Source organism: Ranitomeya variabilis, chromosome 1 (assembly GCF_051348905.1).
Source record: "Ranitomeya variabilis isolate aRanVar5 chromosome 1, aRanVar5.hap1, whole genome shotgun sequence".
In the NCBI taxonomy this organism is placed as follows: Eukaryota; Metazoa; Chordata; class Amphibia; order Anura; family Dendrobatidae; genus Ranitomeya; species Ranitomeya variabilis.
Window position 1 is genome coordinate 842,332,777 of NC_135232.1, and position 15,269 is coordinate 842,348,045.

A 15,269-nucleotide genomic window follows, 5' to 3' on the forward strand; every position below is an offset into this window, starting at 1 on the left:
CTTACACGTGCAGAACAAATGGCAAAAAAACTATTGCAATCGTAGCATAAAGGAAAAGTGGTGGAGGTGCCCACATTGGTCGTTAAAAAAAAAATATTACATACATACATACATACATACATACATACATACATACATACATACATACATACATACATACATACATACATACATACATACACCTGCCATTATAACATTCAAGTTTCACTGCTTTTTGTCTCAGTATTCACTTGTCAAAGTGAATAACCAAGCAGTTCTTGGGGCATGTCAGTTATTTGTCAGGCTTTTTTCTTAACCATTATTTTGAGGGTAACACTGTGCCATACAGAACTGCATGTGAAAACTTCAATGGCAAGACCACAATGTGTTTTCCTACAGAATCAGGTAGAGAAAAGTGTGGTCTTTGATCACTCCTATCAGAATAATCGATCCAATTTTCTTGTACGATATAAAATCAAACATCAGAATGTGTAGATTATGGATAGTAGACTAAGGCTGTGTGCACACGTAGCAGATTTTTCACGTTTTTTTCGCTATAAAACCGCAAAAGAAACGCACACATTAAGCATCCTATTTAATAGAATGCAATCCGCATTTTTTGTGCACATGCTGCGTTGTTTTCCTGAGCGGAATCAGATTCCAGAAAAAAACGCAGCATGTTCATTAAATTTGCGGTATCGCGGGGATTCCGCACACCTAGGAATGCATTGATCTGCTTACTTCCCGCATGGGGCTGTTCCCACCATGCGGGAAGTAAGCAGATCATGTGCAGTTGATACCCAGGGTGGAGGAGAGGAGACTTTCCTCCACGGACTGGGCACCATATAATTGTTTAAAAAAAAAAATAAAAATAGTGATATACTCACCTTCTGATGGCCCCGGAGTCTTCCCGCATCTCAGCGGTGCACGCTACCGCTTCCGTTCCCATGGATCCTTTGTGTGAAGGACCTGCGATGATGTCATCGCAGGTCCTGCACACAAAGCATCTATAGGAACGGAAGCCGCTGAGGAGATCGGCTGCCTTCGGAAGGTGAAAATAGCCATTTTTAATTTTTTTTTTTTTTAATTATTATTATTTTTAACATATCTCTTACTATTGATGCTACATAGGCAGCATCAATAGTAAAAAGTTGGTCACACTTGTCAAACACTATGTTTGACAAGTGTGACCAACCTGTCAATCAGTTTTCCAAGCGATGCTACAGATCGCTTGGAAAACGCTAGCATTCTGCAAGCTAATTATGCTTGCAAAACGCTAGTGTTTAGCGGGAATACACATGCCAATTCCGCATACAATATACCCGCGGCAGGAGTTGCAGAATTGCCGCTGAGATTTCCGCTGCAATTCTGCGACGTGTGCACTCAGCCTATAGGTCTTATTTTTGGGGCGCATCTTGGCTCATTTATGACCACAGACCACATCTAAATTGAATATGCATAGAAGCAAATAGCCTGTAAAAGCCAAACATTATGAATGGAACACAATTGTAAAAAAAATAAAACTTCAATCAAAATTTCAATCAAGTAAAAAAAAAAAAGTGAAATATTTTTGGTGCAGCAAAAACAGACAGAATTGACCTGCTGGAGATTTAACTCTACAAGTCAAAAATAAGCAACATGTGTATGAGACTTCAGGATTTTCATTCACATTACTGGCATCAGGAAATCCTTCAGATTTTGTGACAAAGGTGCATTGAAAAAAACTTCTGATCCAGTAAACAAAAAATGGATGGCGATTTAACAGGTCCGTTTTCCATAGACTTCAATGTTAAAATAACGGATCCGGTTGAAATTAGTTTTTGTTTGTCGAACAAAACTTGTCACGTAGTGACTGAGCATCATCCCGATCCCTCGAACTAGGGGGCACCCTAGTCTATCTCTGTTCCCTGAATGGTGGAGACACCGGGGAGCGTACCTTGCTTTTTTCCTAACTTAACTCTTATCTGATCCCTCCCTCACCCAGGGAGGTGAGGGGCCGAAGTGTATAGGATTACACTAACCAGACAGAAAGGGTTAACAGACAGGGATAAAACTTATTTGTTATGCTTTTCTTAAATAGCGCTATCATATTTCGCAGCGCTTCACATGTTATTGCTGTCCCCAATGGGACTCCCAATCTTTATTCCCTATCATTATGTCTTTGGAGTGTGGGAGGAAACCGGATAACCCGGAGTAAACCCACACAGACACAGAGAGAACATACAAACTCCTTGCACATGTGATAGAAAACTACAATTATACAGATGGCACAAAACAACAAAGTGGGAAACGGGAGGTGTAGGAAAGGGAAACCAAATGTGAGAGGATGAGGATAAACACGCAAACCATCTACACGCAGCAATTGCCAGAAAAACTCTCCAACAACCAACTCCAAACACTGAACTTTCTCCTTCACCAGGAAGTAGAACTATCACTAGCAACTCCCAAGTTCCAGTGGCAAGCATAAATAAGAGGGGAGTGGCCAACACAGAACAGCTGAGACAATTCAGGAAGGAGAACTCAAGGAAATCAACTGAACTGATTAACCCTTGGCATGAAAGGGCAAGGAAACCTGCACTGTTTAATAGGATGGTGCAGGAGTTTGTGTAACCAGACTCCACGATCTTCTGGCCCCTCTCTCGCGATTTCACCATCTCCGTGACATTGTGTCTGCACAACTTTTTTTTTTTTTGTCAATGGACTGCTGCTAGATCCGTTCCAACTGATTATTATTGGATATCTGAACATATCCTAAGACTTGTCCCATCCAATCCTTTAAAAAAAATAAAATAAATTGTCCATGTTTTCTTTTAGATAATCCAGTGGTAGTATATGCAGTCAGCCCATGTACCTATGTCATGAGAACCTAGTGCAAAGAAGACTGATAAGAATGTAGATGTCAAAGAGACTATTGTTACATGAATTATACAACGGCCCATGGTGTTTTCTGGGTGCATCCTACTTTTCCATCTAGAGTAATTCCCACAGGAAGCCTCTGATCTATACATATGCCTATAGGCAATATTGTATGCGTTTATCATATACAGCATAGGCAGCTCAAAACGGATAACAGGATTTCTTTTTTTTTTTGTGCCTCTGTATGGAATGTCAGTGAGCTTTTCTTCCAAAGGCCAAAAATTGAAAACCCCAAAATGTAAAAGCCAGGTCCACCTGGCTTTTACATTTTGGGGTTTCCAATTTTTGGCCAATTGGAAGAAAAGCTCACTGACATTCGGAGATAGTACAGTCACTATTGTCCTGTGAATGGGGGACTATTTACCCGGTGCATACGGTAAACGTACTGTGCTGACGAAGTGTGAAATGAACTTTGGGGACACCGTTACTTAATTAAACTGGGGTGACTCCTAAACAGTCTATTTTTCTATGACTCGCTCATAGATTTGGTCATTCCAAACTCCCTCATGTCAGCTAGCAGCTGCAGCCATTTATATTTACGTATCTTAAGATACTTTTCTTAGGGGTTTGTCTCTTAATTCTGTGTGGAGGGGCCATCCGTTGGCCTTTTGACAGCAGGTAATGTTGGGTCTCTTGCCAGCCCAACAGGTTTCTTTCAGATGTCCAAATTCTGGTTAACAGGACAGGTGCATAATACCTGCCACCGTCGGACGCTGTGTGGGTAGTGCCTTTTACCTTCATATGCTGAAGTGAGAGGCGCTGTATAACCCCTTTTAGTGTCTGCATGAAATGGGTGAAAAGCTTTAGAGGTCACATTATGCGTACATGTTGCCACTATTCTTGGACCACTGCATTTTATCACACACATCCCACCCGTTCCCATCTACGTTTTGTTGGAAGTACTTGTTACTTGTGACCCAACTGTGAATTCGAAGTACCTTAGTAAGGTATTGTGATGGAAATCCTCCACCTTATAATTTAATGTCATAATTTCTGTCACAAATAAATATGTCTCTTCATGTTATTCACTCTCTTATGTTCAATATGACATGGATAGTTTCTCTAATTGCTACAAATCTCACCTACGTCTTAAAACTAGAAGCAGGTGTTGATGGTGCTGTTAACATAAATGTCCTATTACATTAGTGTTGACGGGCGTGGGTAGCCCCAAGTTTTCCACTAATAGTAGGGGGCTGCTCTTGAACTTGCCATTGTTTCAGAATGCAAGTACAGTTACAGCCTAGCAATTAGCGATGAACCTCCAGCGCACGTGTAATAGCACCCAATGACTCTTACAGATAAAGTACCGGTCTTCCATCTCCATGAACCATGCCATTGCATGACCTTCATAATATAGACTGGTTTTACTTTCTTTTTGTAGTGATCGGTCATTGTGCCTAAATTTTTTTTTTTTTTTTCTTTTTTTAATAATAATTCTAGTTTTCAATCAGAAGGCCATGTTCACACATTCAGTATTTGTTCAGTATTTTACATCAGTATTTGTAAGCCAAAATCAGCAGTGGAACAGTCAGAGGAAAAGCATAATAGAGACTCGTCACCACTTCTGCATTTATCACCCACCCCTGGTTTTTGCTTACGAATACTGATGTAAAATACTGACCTTATACTGAACATGAGAATGTGACTTGAAACTTTTGTCAGGCTGATATACAGCATTTCTCGTTTGTATGGAGTAGTGTAGCCTGCTGCACTAATTCATGCAGAGGCGTCCCGCAAAAAACAAAAAATTATATTAGGAGTGTGTGGCTGATTGGAAATACTACTGATTACCTCTGAATTACAGTGGGAATGCAATATTTGCAGGTTTCACAGCGAAACAATGTGACAAACACAAAAAGATTAAATATGCAGGTTTTACACACATGCTGATGGTCACTTTCTAAAATCATCAAATCTCCTGAGGAGCAGCTCTGGAGGCTGAGCAATACAGACATGCACAAAGTAGTACTGAAGAGGAATATTGTAACCTCAATGAACCTGTTGTTTTTAATTCTCCCAAATCTCCCTGATGACTTTGAAACTAATGGGTAAAAATATCAGGACTTCATAAGATGAGTAGTCAGTATTGGGCTGCCATCATGAAGCCATTGCTCAATCATGAAGCCATTGGGGCAAATTAGGGCCTGACTGGGTTGATATGGACGAGGAACAGGACCAAAGCCTTATTGGGGTTATCTGAATAGAGGATATTGATGACCTCTCCATTGGCTAAGTCTTCAATATATGATCGGTGAGAATCTGACACCTGGCACCCACACCAAACAGATATAATTTGTAACTTATGGAGAGGAAGTGTACAGCGCAGCTCATTCCAATGTGTAACAGCCGCTGCTGAGCACTGCAGAAGAACTCCTACTGTTGAATGTAGTATTCTTTTTTGTGTTTACATCCATCTTGCATCCCTTTTTGCATAACTACATCCAGCATGAAGTAGGTACAGATCTCCCCTTTATATCCATACTTCACATTTCCAACCTTATGCCCTTCCACCACCACATAGTGGTATCTCACAGCTCAGAGACATGAAGTTTCACACAGCTGTCAAACAGTAAGACAGCAGAGAGCCCAACTTCAGTTTTTTTTTTTTTTTTTTTTTTAATGGCCAGACCTATCACTGGATCCTACTGGAATGTTTTAGTTTTTCTAACTATGTATTTAAGAGAGGGTTCTATATATATTTTTTACTTTATGAAGGTTTCCCGGAGATCTTTCCTTTAACCCTTTTAAACAGTAGGCCTTCCCTGACAGAGGTCCCAGTCCTGTGCATTTTATCTTACTGTGTTTGTCATGCTGCTTTTCTGCTTTTCTGTGAATATCTCTAACAATACTTACTACTTAGGCTTCTTTCACACTTGTGTCTTCCAAATCTGCACAGGATCCGTCAAGACGTTGAAATGACGGATCCTGTGCAGATTGTGGAAAACGTGTGCACTGGGCCCGTCTTTCTGACAGACCCGTCGAGGCTATGTGCACCTGTTGTGTATGCGTCTTCGCAGCGGTTTTCCGCTGCGAAAACGCATACACAGCACAAATCAGGTTTAAAAAAAAAAAAAATCGCAGTATTCTCACCTACCAACATACCGCGCAGCAATGCTCCCGGCAGCTAGCGTTCCTAGTAATACATTGCGAAATCTACACGCGAGATTTCGCAATGTATTACTAGGAGCGCTAGCTGGGGTGGTGTAGCTGCCAGGAGCATCGGTGACTCTACGCGGGAACGCCGGTAGGTGAGAATACTGCGATTTATATTTTTTTATTTTTAACATTATATCTTATTACTATTGATGCTGCATAGGCAGCATCTATAGTAAAAAGAGAGCGAGAGAGAATTTCCGTGACGGGAAATTCTTCCACGCATGCTCTCTTTGAAAAGACGGGCCTCGTCGCTGGATTCCTGCTTTTCACGGTCAGCGACGCATCCTGCGCCCATAGGCTTCCATTGTAGCCAGTGACGGGCAGCGCAGGACCCGTCGCTGACCGATTTTCTGATGTGCAGAAAAAACGTTCCTCTGAACGTTTTCTCTGCCTGACGGACCATTTTTTTTTTACGCAGGATCCAGTGCACAACGGATGAAACGGATGGCCATTCGTCACAATCCGTCGCTAATTCAAGTCTATGAGAAAACGCAGGATCCTGCATTCTCAAAAACCGACGGATTGTGACGGGAGCTGAAAGACAGAAGTGTGAAAGAGGCCTAAGGATTATATTTTAGAGCAGTGATATTTGTTTGTGTATTGATTGCACTTATTTTTTGCCTTGTTTTTCCAAGGCTTTCATTGATCTCATTAAAGGGGTAGTCCACTACTAGGATAACACCTTCTTGATCAAAATATTTGACCCCCATAAAATAATAAAGCCTGTACTCACCTCTTGTGCTTGTGCCGTTCCCGCGGTGTCGGCACTCGCTCTTCTGGGGCTCCCATGCTTGTGTTGTGATGCTGGCACCCAACAGCGTTGGCGTCACTGTCCCCACCTTCTGACACATTGAACATGAAGAGTAAGTCCTGGCTGCAGCTGATCTTTGACTTAATCTTGATGCTCAATTCGACAGGAGGCGGAGACAGTGACAGCGCTGACCACACGGGAGCCTCGGGATATTGAGTGCTGACACAATGAGAACAGCACGGGATGTGATTATAAACTTTATTATTTTATCAGGGCCCAGTGTGGGGTATGAGAAGAGGTTGTCCAAGTAGTGGACAACTTGTTTAAGTATGTCATTACTTAGATAAGCTATTTAAGATATGTATGAGATATGTGATATAGTGTACACTCCATTAATATTCTGCCTCTGTGCAGTGATTGTAGGCCTTGAGGAGTGAGTGGGGGCAGTGCTGCAGGATGAAGTGTACGGCATTGGCCACCAAATTTAACTTGGCAATCTCTGCTTAAAGGGAACCTCTTAGCTGATACATGCCACCGAAACCACAGGTAGCCATAGTTGAAAGATCCGGACTAGTTTAGTCTCTGCCTATGGTCCTAGGCCGTCTTCTCCTTGTATTGCTCCAGATTGAAGGGTCTCTGAAGAAAGAGACCAGACAATCAATCAACTAGAGTGGAGCAAGGAAAACCTGGTTGGGGGCAGCAGCGGATTATTGTCCCCAGACGGATCTTTATGGTACGTGGGATCAGGAATTGCTGCTGTTTTGTGTATTAATGCAGCATCAAAACCACAGCAGCCAGATGTTACAGCATAGCGGATGGGATTTCTAGAAATCCCATATCCGCTCTGTGAGCATGTGCGCTTGTGGATCACCTGCGGAAACAGACGTGTCTTTCAGTACTGAAGCATGTCCATTTCTCTTGCAAAGATTCTAGTCTCCGCAACAGAAATTGAATCAATATAATGTATTGAATGCAGTAAATCCGCCTGATTCCGTGAACACATGAGGATTTACCTGTGTTCAGTAGGACACAGAGTTTTTCACACAGCAACAATACGCTGCGTCCAAAGCGCTGCTGGTTCCGGATCATGGGCGCATAGCCATAAACTATGATTTCTCTGAAATGTTGGATCTTTTCTGAATAAAACATACCCGACTGCAGGCTCGCCTCAAGACTCTGGTTCATGCTGCCTGTGGTTTGGGCAGCATGATTTGAGCGACACATTTCCTTTTAAAACCAAAGGGGCCCAATCTTTGGAAGACTACAAGGGTCTCCTCATACTAGTTACTGTGGGGATGCCAGCTCGCAGACTCCACCAATTTCAACTCTCTTGTAGCATCAGCACGTGATTTAAATTAAGAAAAAAAAAGCCTGTTTTTCAGAATAGGAAAACTTCAGAGCTTTTATCACATTCATTTTGTGAAAAGCTCCAATATTTTGAGTTATCAAATTTGACAATTGGTAAAATAACACTGCCATCATCTTGTAGCCATCTTCCTCATTTGTATGTTTGTTCTTTCACTTGTTTGCCGGTTATTCATGTTATAATTGGTCAGTTTTTTGGATACAAATAGTGATGAGCGAATATACTCGTTGCTTGGGTTTTCCAGAGCACGCTCGGGTGACCTCCGAGTATTTGTTTTCAGCGATTTAGTTTTCATCCCCGGCAGCTGAATGATTTACAGCTAGTAGCCAGGCTGAGTACATGTGGGGGTTGCCTGGTTGCCAGGTAATCCCCACATGTAATCAAGCTGGCTAACAGATGTAAATCATTCAGCTGTCGCGATGAAAACTAAATCTCCAAGCAGTCCTAAATACTCGGAGGTCACCCGAGCGTGCTCAGGAAAACCCAAGCAACAAGTACACTCGCTCATCACTAGATACAAACCATTCCCCCCAAAAAAGATTTGCATCTAATCTTTTATATTGTTTCTCTTGTTTGGCTTAGGTGGATTTGGAGGCTTTGGAGCAACAACAACTACCGCACCTTCTAGCACCGGTTTTAGCTTCTCTGCTCCAACCAACACTGGCACAACTGGTAAGGGATTGGCACATCTAGTTTTGGGGTTAGACATTGTTTTAATACAAGGTTTCCTTCATCTTTTCCCATGACTTGAAGTACAACAAAATAGTGGTACAGAAAAAAATCTGAGTCTGTGGTACAAGCATTTCATAAGAATATTAGACAGATGTGCAGCTTCTGTCTTGGATCTTACTATCCCTTTATGTCCGACTAGTTTTAGTAGAGTGCTATATACTGGATTTTGTTTGTGCAGCAGTTGTACTGAGACAAGCCTTTAAAATCACGTGATGGCATACGACTAGTTTCTGCCATCATTGTCTGATTGGTGAGGGTCACTACCGCTTTAACCAGCTTCTTGGATGAGGTAGGGGAACTAAGAAAGTACTGTGTCAATAGAGGCTTGCAGAAAACCCTGAGGATTTAAAAAGGAAAAAAGGAAGTGGCATGGTACGGTTTATAAATAGGTGCCGCTGTGGTGGTAGAATGCCATCAGACAGCCAATGTTCTTCAGGAGTCTGAAAAATGAATAATAGTTGCATTGTAAATGTTATTAAATACAAAGATCCATTGAAAAGGTGTGACGTTCACTTACATGGTAGTATGGTGCTACCTAGATTCGAAGTGTATAGTAAGTAATGTGCTGGGGCAGCTTATGAGTGGAGTTCTGCTGGTTGCACATGCTTAGCTCACCGCAGCCATCTCTCTGCATGGTACGCCATGACTCCACTGCAGAGCAGGCAGTAGAGATGGCCATCTTCCCCTCTAGCTTTGTCTCTCTTCTGGTATTTGAAGTTTGTTTTTTTTCTTCTTTCTGGTGTAGAGATTATTGTAGCAGGTTTCTCTACGTAGATAATTGTAGCTTTTAGGAAACCGAAGTCACTGACGATCTTAATAAAGCAATCCTATTGTGATTTAACAGCTGGTTAATGAAAATGTTTCCTTCCATTCTGTAAAAAATGATTACTGTGTGTATAGTACAGAAAAGCTTTTATGAACAGATTTTCCAAAGCATTGCATACCTTGTCCATATGTATCAAAGCAAAGGAAGTAATGACAAATTGAAATAATGGCCTCCCCTTTCTTTTATGGATGCTTAGGTCTCTTTGGGAACACACAAAACAAAGCTTTTGGATTTGGAAGCGCTTTTGGTACAGGCACAACCACTGGGCTCAATACTGGGTTATCAACTGGACTGGGCTTTGGCGGTTTTGGCACCCAACCTCAGCAGCAGCAACAGCAGAGCGGTTAGTATACAGTCTTGTGCTGTCACTCCCTAGTTTGAGTCTTTGATGTACCTTCCTAAGGTGCCTATACACCTTAAAATGCTCTCTGCCAAACAGACGTTCCACTGACTTCTATTCCTCCATACACATGCTCACATTAGCAACGTGTACATGCATTCTCAGTAGGAGAAGGGCAGCATGCTCAACATGTCACTCCACGTTATTTGTCAAGGGAGAATCAGAATGAGATTTTTCACTGTGTATGGGCACTCGTAGCATGTTTATCCTTTCACTTGCTTACACAAAACTTTTTTTTGTTGTTGTTGATCCTCCATAATGGTGTTTTGTCACATGTTGTCTCCCTTTCTCATTAGCCCTTGGCGGTGGTCTGTTCAACCAACCTGTGCAAAATCCTCAGCAGTCAAATCAGCTGATCAATACGGCAAGCGCGTTGTCAGCACCAACATTGCTTGGCGACGAAAGAGATGCCATCTTGGCCAAGTGGAACCAACTTCAAGCTTTTTGGGGAACTGGGAAAGGATACTTCAGTAATAACATTCCTCCTGTGGAGTTCACCCAGGAAAATCCTTTTTGTAGGTTTAAGGTAAACCTCTAAATCCATGTACCTAATTGTCCTGTAGCTTTTGTCTTGTAACTTGGGCTTATTTTAGTGGAAACACAGTTTTGGTGCAGATTTATGGTGGTAATTTCCAACATTACTGCCATAAGAAAGCCCCTAAAATTATTAATTAAGAAGCTTGGGGGGTGGGGGGGGCATTTTAGAACTTTGGGACATATGCCCTTTGGGAACCCTTCTTCAGAATTCAGAGATTTCAAGCATGAGGGCTCCTCCCTGTTTCTGGTGTAGGCGTGAATCTTGTATATGAAGTAGGTCTTTTTGAGCGCCTAAATCTCTAATTACATTTTTTTTTTGGGGGGGGGGGGGGGAATTTTTGTTAACTTGGATCAGCCTTTGCTTGTATCTAATAGTGATTTTAGATTTTTAAACTTGTTTGGTTTCTTCTATCTACTGTCCTGTATGGACATTGAAAGCGCATGTGGTGCCCTACTGACTGCTTGTTTTCCAGGCATGTGACAAATTCTTCAATCATGTCATACTATACAGCAGTTTCATAAATGATAGTCCTATATATGTATTATAGCTAGCTCAGAGTGACAAAGTAAGCTGGGGCAATGTATATCTTCCCACCATTGATTGGCAGCTTACTGATCATGTACACAAAAAACTGTCAATCAGACAGTTGCTGGGTTATTACAGCTCTGCATTCTGAGCTACATCTACAGCAAAGAAAACAGATATTTTATCAAAACTGCACCAAGCAGATGGCGCATGCATGGGGACCCTCAATCGCTTCCTCCTGCTTCCAGCACTCACCGAAGCATAACGAACACCAGCTACAGTGATCCTCTTCTGGGATCTATGACAGGGCAGGCTGTTGACATCTGAGGCCTTATTATTTGTTCTCCTCAGAAACGTTTCTTAAAGCACTGCTCACTTTACATTCATTTTTTTCCCTGCTTTCTGACTGTGTCGCAATTCCGAGAACACCATGCACGCCTATCGGTGCAGTCTGCACTAGTCACTTATTCATGCTTAGCCTGTAATAATAATTTTTCCATGGGGCATTTGGTGGCCTACTGTACCTGCTGTGCTCATCCACCTCCTTCCTTGCATATACCTGCTCAGGGGACCTTTGTAATGTGAGAAGCAGTGCTGTGGAGTCGGTAAGCCAAACCACCAACTCCGACTCCTCAATTTCCCTGACTTACGACTCCGACTCCACAGCACTGGTCACTGCTGAGCATGTACTTAAAGTGCAGCACAAATTCATCTAAACTAAAAGCTGAGATCCTTGGATCAGGAATTGAAGACATTTATAGGACATTGTATACGTTTTCCAAATTCTGAAAACTTTTATAGCACCTCCTGCACTGAACTACTGAACCCAATTTATTATATATTTCTCCAGTCACCTTCCATGACAGCAGCATAGGAGGAGGTCTCCCCGCCCTAATGGGGGAACAGGAAACACAGAGGTTAAATACCCTCCCCTTCCTGCAAACACCAGTGTTTTTCCTGTCCCCCATGCGGCATGAAGAGGTCCTGCTGGGTGCTGCGTGGCCGGCGACTGGAGTACCCAGATAACTTACTTGCAGCGGGGGTTGGGTGCTCTCCTCCCTCTATCGCTGCTCCCGTCTCCATGCATGCATGCGACTCGGGATCCTCCTTGCTGCGCCCTCTCTGGGGGTAAAGCAGGGCGGTGATGTGTGGCCGGGGTCCTCTCTCTGCTCCCCGGCGTCCTCCTCTCTTTCTGGCGCGGTCTCCATGTTACGCGCGCACCGGAAGTGACGTCACACGAACTTCTGGTTTACTTCCGGTGCGTTCCAGCCTGGAATGCACGCATTCCCGGCATTACTGCTGGCTATACGGACTCCTCTGCCACATGGGGCGTTCCCGCTCGGGTCCCCCCTCCTGCACCTGCTGACCTGGAGAGGAGGAGCACACAATACCAGATGCTGTGACCTCGTTTATTTAACCCTGGTCAGGGGAAGCCACCAGGTAAAGCCCACTGTCTGTTTGTGTGACTGTGGACAGACAGACAGACCGTGGACGGTGACAAAATCCCCCTCTCTGCCGAGCCCAGTGTCCTCACTCCTACAGTAAGTAGTGGATGAAGGTGCCTTACTTCTAGGTGGCAAATAGGCTTGGTCCCCTTCTCTCCCTTTTTTAGGGAGACCAGACCCCTGCCCCTAAGAAGGATAAAACATTCAGGAAGGCGGCGGAAGACCGCAAGTGTGGTGTATGTGCGACCAGGCTTCCTTCCTCATACAAGAAAAGCTGTGCCAATCCTGCACTGACGAGGTGTTGCGCACCGAACAACCCTCCCTCTTTGAAAGCATTAAGACCCTTATTAAACAGGAGATCCAATCCTCAGTATCGGCCCTTTCCCAGTCCTTATTACCCCAGCCCCCCCAAAAAGAAAAAAAAAGGAAATTGACGGCTGTGGAATCCGGTTCAGACTCGGGCGAATTACGCACCTCCGACTCTGAGGATAATTGGGAGAATGAGGGCTCCGCTTCTACCCCTAAAGAGGATAACAACAAAATATTATTTTTCCTCTGAAGACACACAGGAGTTAGTTAGTATGGTCAGGGGGACAATGGGTGTTGAGGAGGAGGTGACTCAGTCAGTACAGGACGAAATGTTTGGGGACCTCAAACCTAGAAAACTAAAGGGATTTCCTGTGCATGAAAATGTTCAGGGCCTCATTCTTCACGAATGGGAGTCTCCTGAGAAAGGACTTGGCGTGCCATCTGAATTAAGAAATCGCTTCCCGTTAGATGGGGACAGCTCTTTGGGATACCCTGAAGGTAGACGTACAGGTCTCTAGAGTGACGAAAAAGACAGCCCTCCCATTTGAGGACTCATCTCAGCTCAGGGACCCAATGGATCGGAACATTGAAGGTCTGCTAACGAGATCTTGGGATTCTTCCACTAACCTCCTTAAAACAAACAGCATCTGCCTGTGTTGCTAGGTCTTTATTTCGCTGGCTCTGTACCCTGGAGGATCACCTTACCCAGGGAACTTCTAGGGAGGTGATTCTTGATTCCCTTCCCCTTCTCCAGAAGGCCATGGGATTCCTTGCGGATGCTTCTGCAGAATCTGTTCGAGTGGCAGCCAAATCTGCAGTACTCTCCAATTCAGCTAGGAGAGCCCTGTGGCTGAAATCCTGGAGGAGTGGCGACATCACATCTAAAGCGAAACTCTGTGCTATTCCGTTTCAGGGTCACTATTTGTTCGGCCAAGCCCTTGACGATATTTTAGACAAGGCCACAGACAAAAAGAAGGCACTGCCTGAACAGAGAAATACAAAAAAACTTTTTTTTTTCGTCCCTCAAAGGATCAAACTTCTCAAAGAGAATTCAAAGGAAAAGGCAAAACGGGCCACTGGAGTTATTCAAAAGGGGGAAAGGGCAGAAATATCCTTGTCCCCCAGACCCAGCAGACAAACAGTGACTACTCTCGGGGTGTCGGGGGGCGACTCTCGAACTTTATCCACCAATGGGGTCCATCTCCTCAAACCAGTGGGTACTCTGTACCATTCATGATGGATTAAAACTAGAGTTTGAGAGTTCTCTCCCTTGGCGCCTAAGGATTACCCCACTACAGAATCTCCATCCCCGGGACGCATTTCTTTCTGGCCTTCAGGACTTTCTCCAAGCAGGAGTGATTTTCCCAGTACCCCAACAAGAGATAGGCAGGGGCTACTATTCCCACCTATTTCTAATCAAAAAACCTTCAGGGAAGCACAGAATCATTATCAACCTGAAACCCCAAGATCGGGTGATTTCGTACAGAAGGTTCAAGATGGAGTCAATCAGGTCAGCGATTCCCCTGATTGGTCAAGACTGGGTGATGGCTACGATAGATTTGAGGGATGCCTATTATCAAGTCCCCATCCATCGAAAATTCAGGAAGTTCCTAAGGTTTGCAATTTCCTAGGGCCATCAGATCACTCATTATCAGTTCAACGCCCTACCTTTCGGAATCTCCTCAGCACCTCGTGTGTTCACAAAGATCATGACGGAGGCAGTGATTTTCATTCGGCATCAGGAGATTTGCATTATACCATACCTGGACGACATGCTCATTGTCGCTCCATCTATTTCCCGTCTAAACTCAGATGTAACAAGGACTCTAGAAATCCTCGAGTCCTTGGGTTGGATTCTGAATCGGGAGAAATCAGACCTGCTTCCCTCCACAAAAAAGAAATCCCTAGGGGTCTTACTGAATTCCGAATTAAGGAAATCCTTCCTGCCCAGAGAGCGCCAGCTCGATCTGGTACAGAGGATAGCTCAATACAGAACCCTGAAGGCTCCCGCTCTGCGGCACTCCATGTCCATTCTGGGGTCCCTAACATCTTGCATCCAGATGGTATCATGGGCCCAAGCCCATACAAGAGCCCTTCAGACACATATACCGTATATACTCGAGTATAAGCCGAGATTTTCAGCCCAAATTTTTGGGCTGAAAGTGCCCCTCTCGGCTTATACTCGAGTCACGGTCGGCAGCAGGGTCGGCGGGTGAGGGGGAGAGGGCGCTGAGGCATACTTACCTGCTTCCGGGGCTCCTGGCGCTGTCCCTGCAGTCCCACGGTCTCCGGGTGCCGCAGCTCTTCCCCTGTTCAGCGGTCACGT

The 15,269-nt window shown here is 44.0% G+C and overlaps 1 protein-coding gene across 1 annotated transcript in view; it reads left to right on the forward strand.

Moving 5' to 3' along the window:
• Positions 1-15,269, forward strand: part of NUP54 (nucleoporin 54) — a 73,693-nt gene that overhangs the window by 11,513 nt on the left and 46,911 nt on the right. The window contains exons 3-5 of the mRNA XM_077276155.1: positions 8,751-8,840; positions 9,923-10,069; positions 10,423-10,652. Of these exons, the coding sequence (XP_077132270.1) occupies positions 8,751-8,840; positions 9,923-10,069; positions 10,423-10,652 (467 nt within the window). The remainder of the gene's footprint in view (positions 1-8,750; positions 8,841-9,922; positions 10,070-10,422; positions 10,653-15,269) is intronic.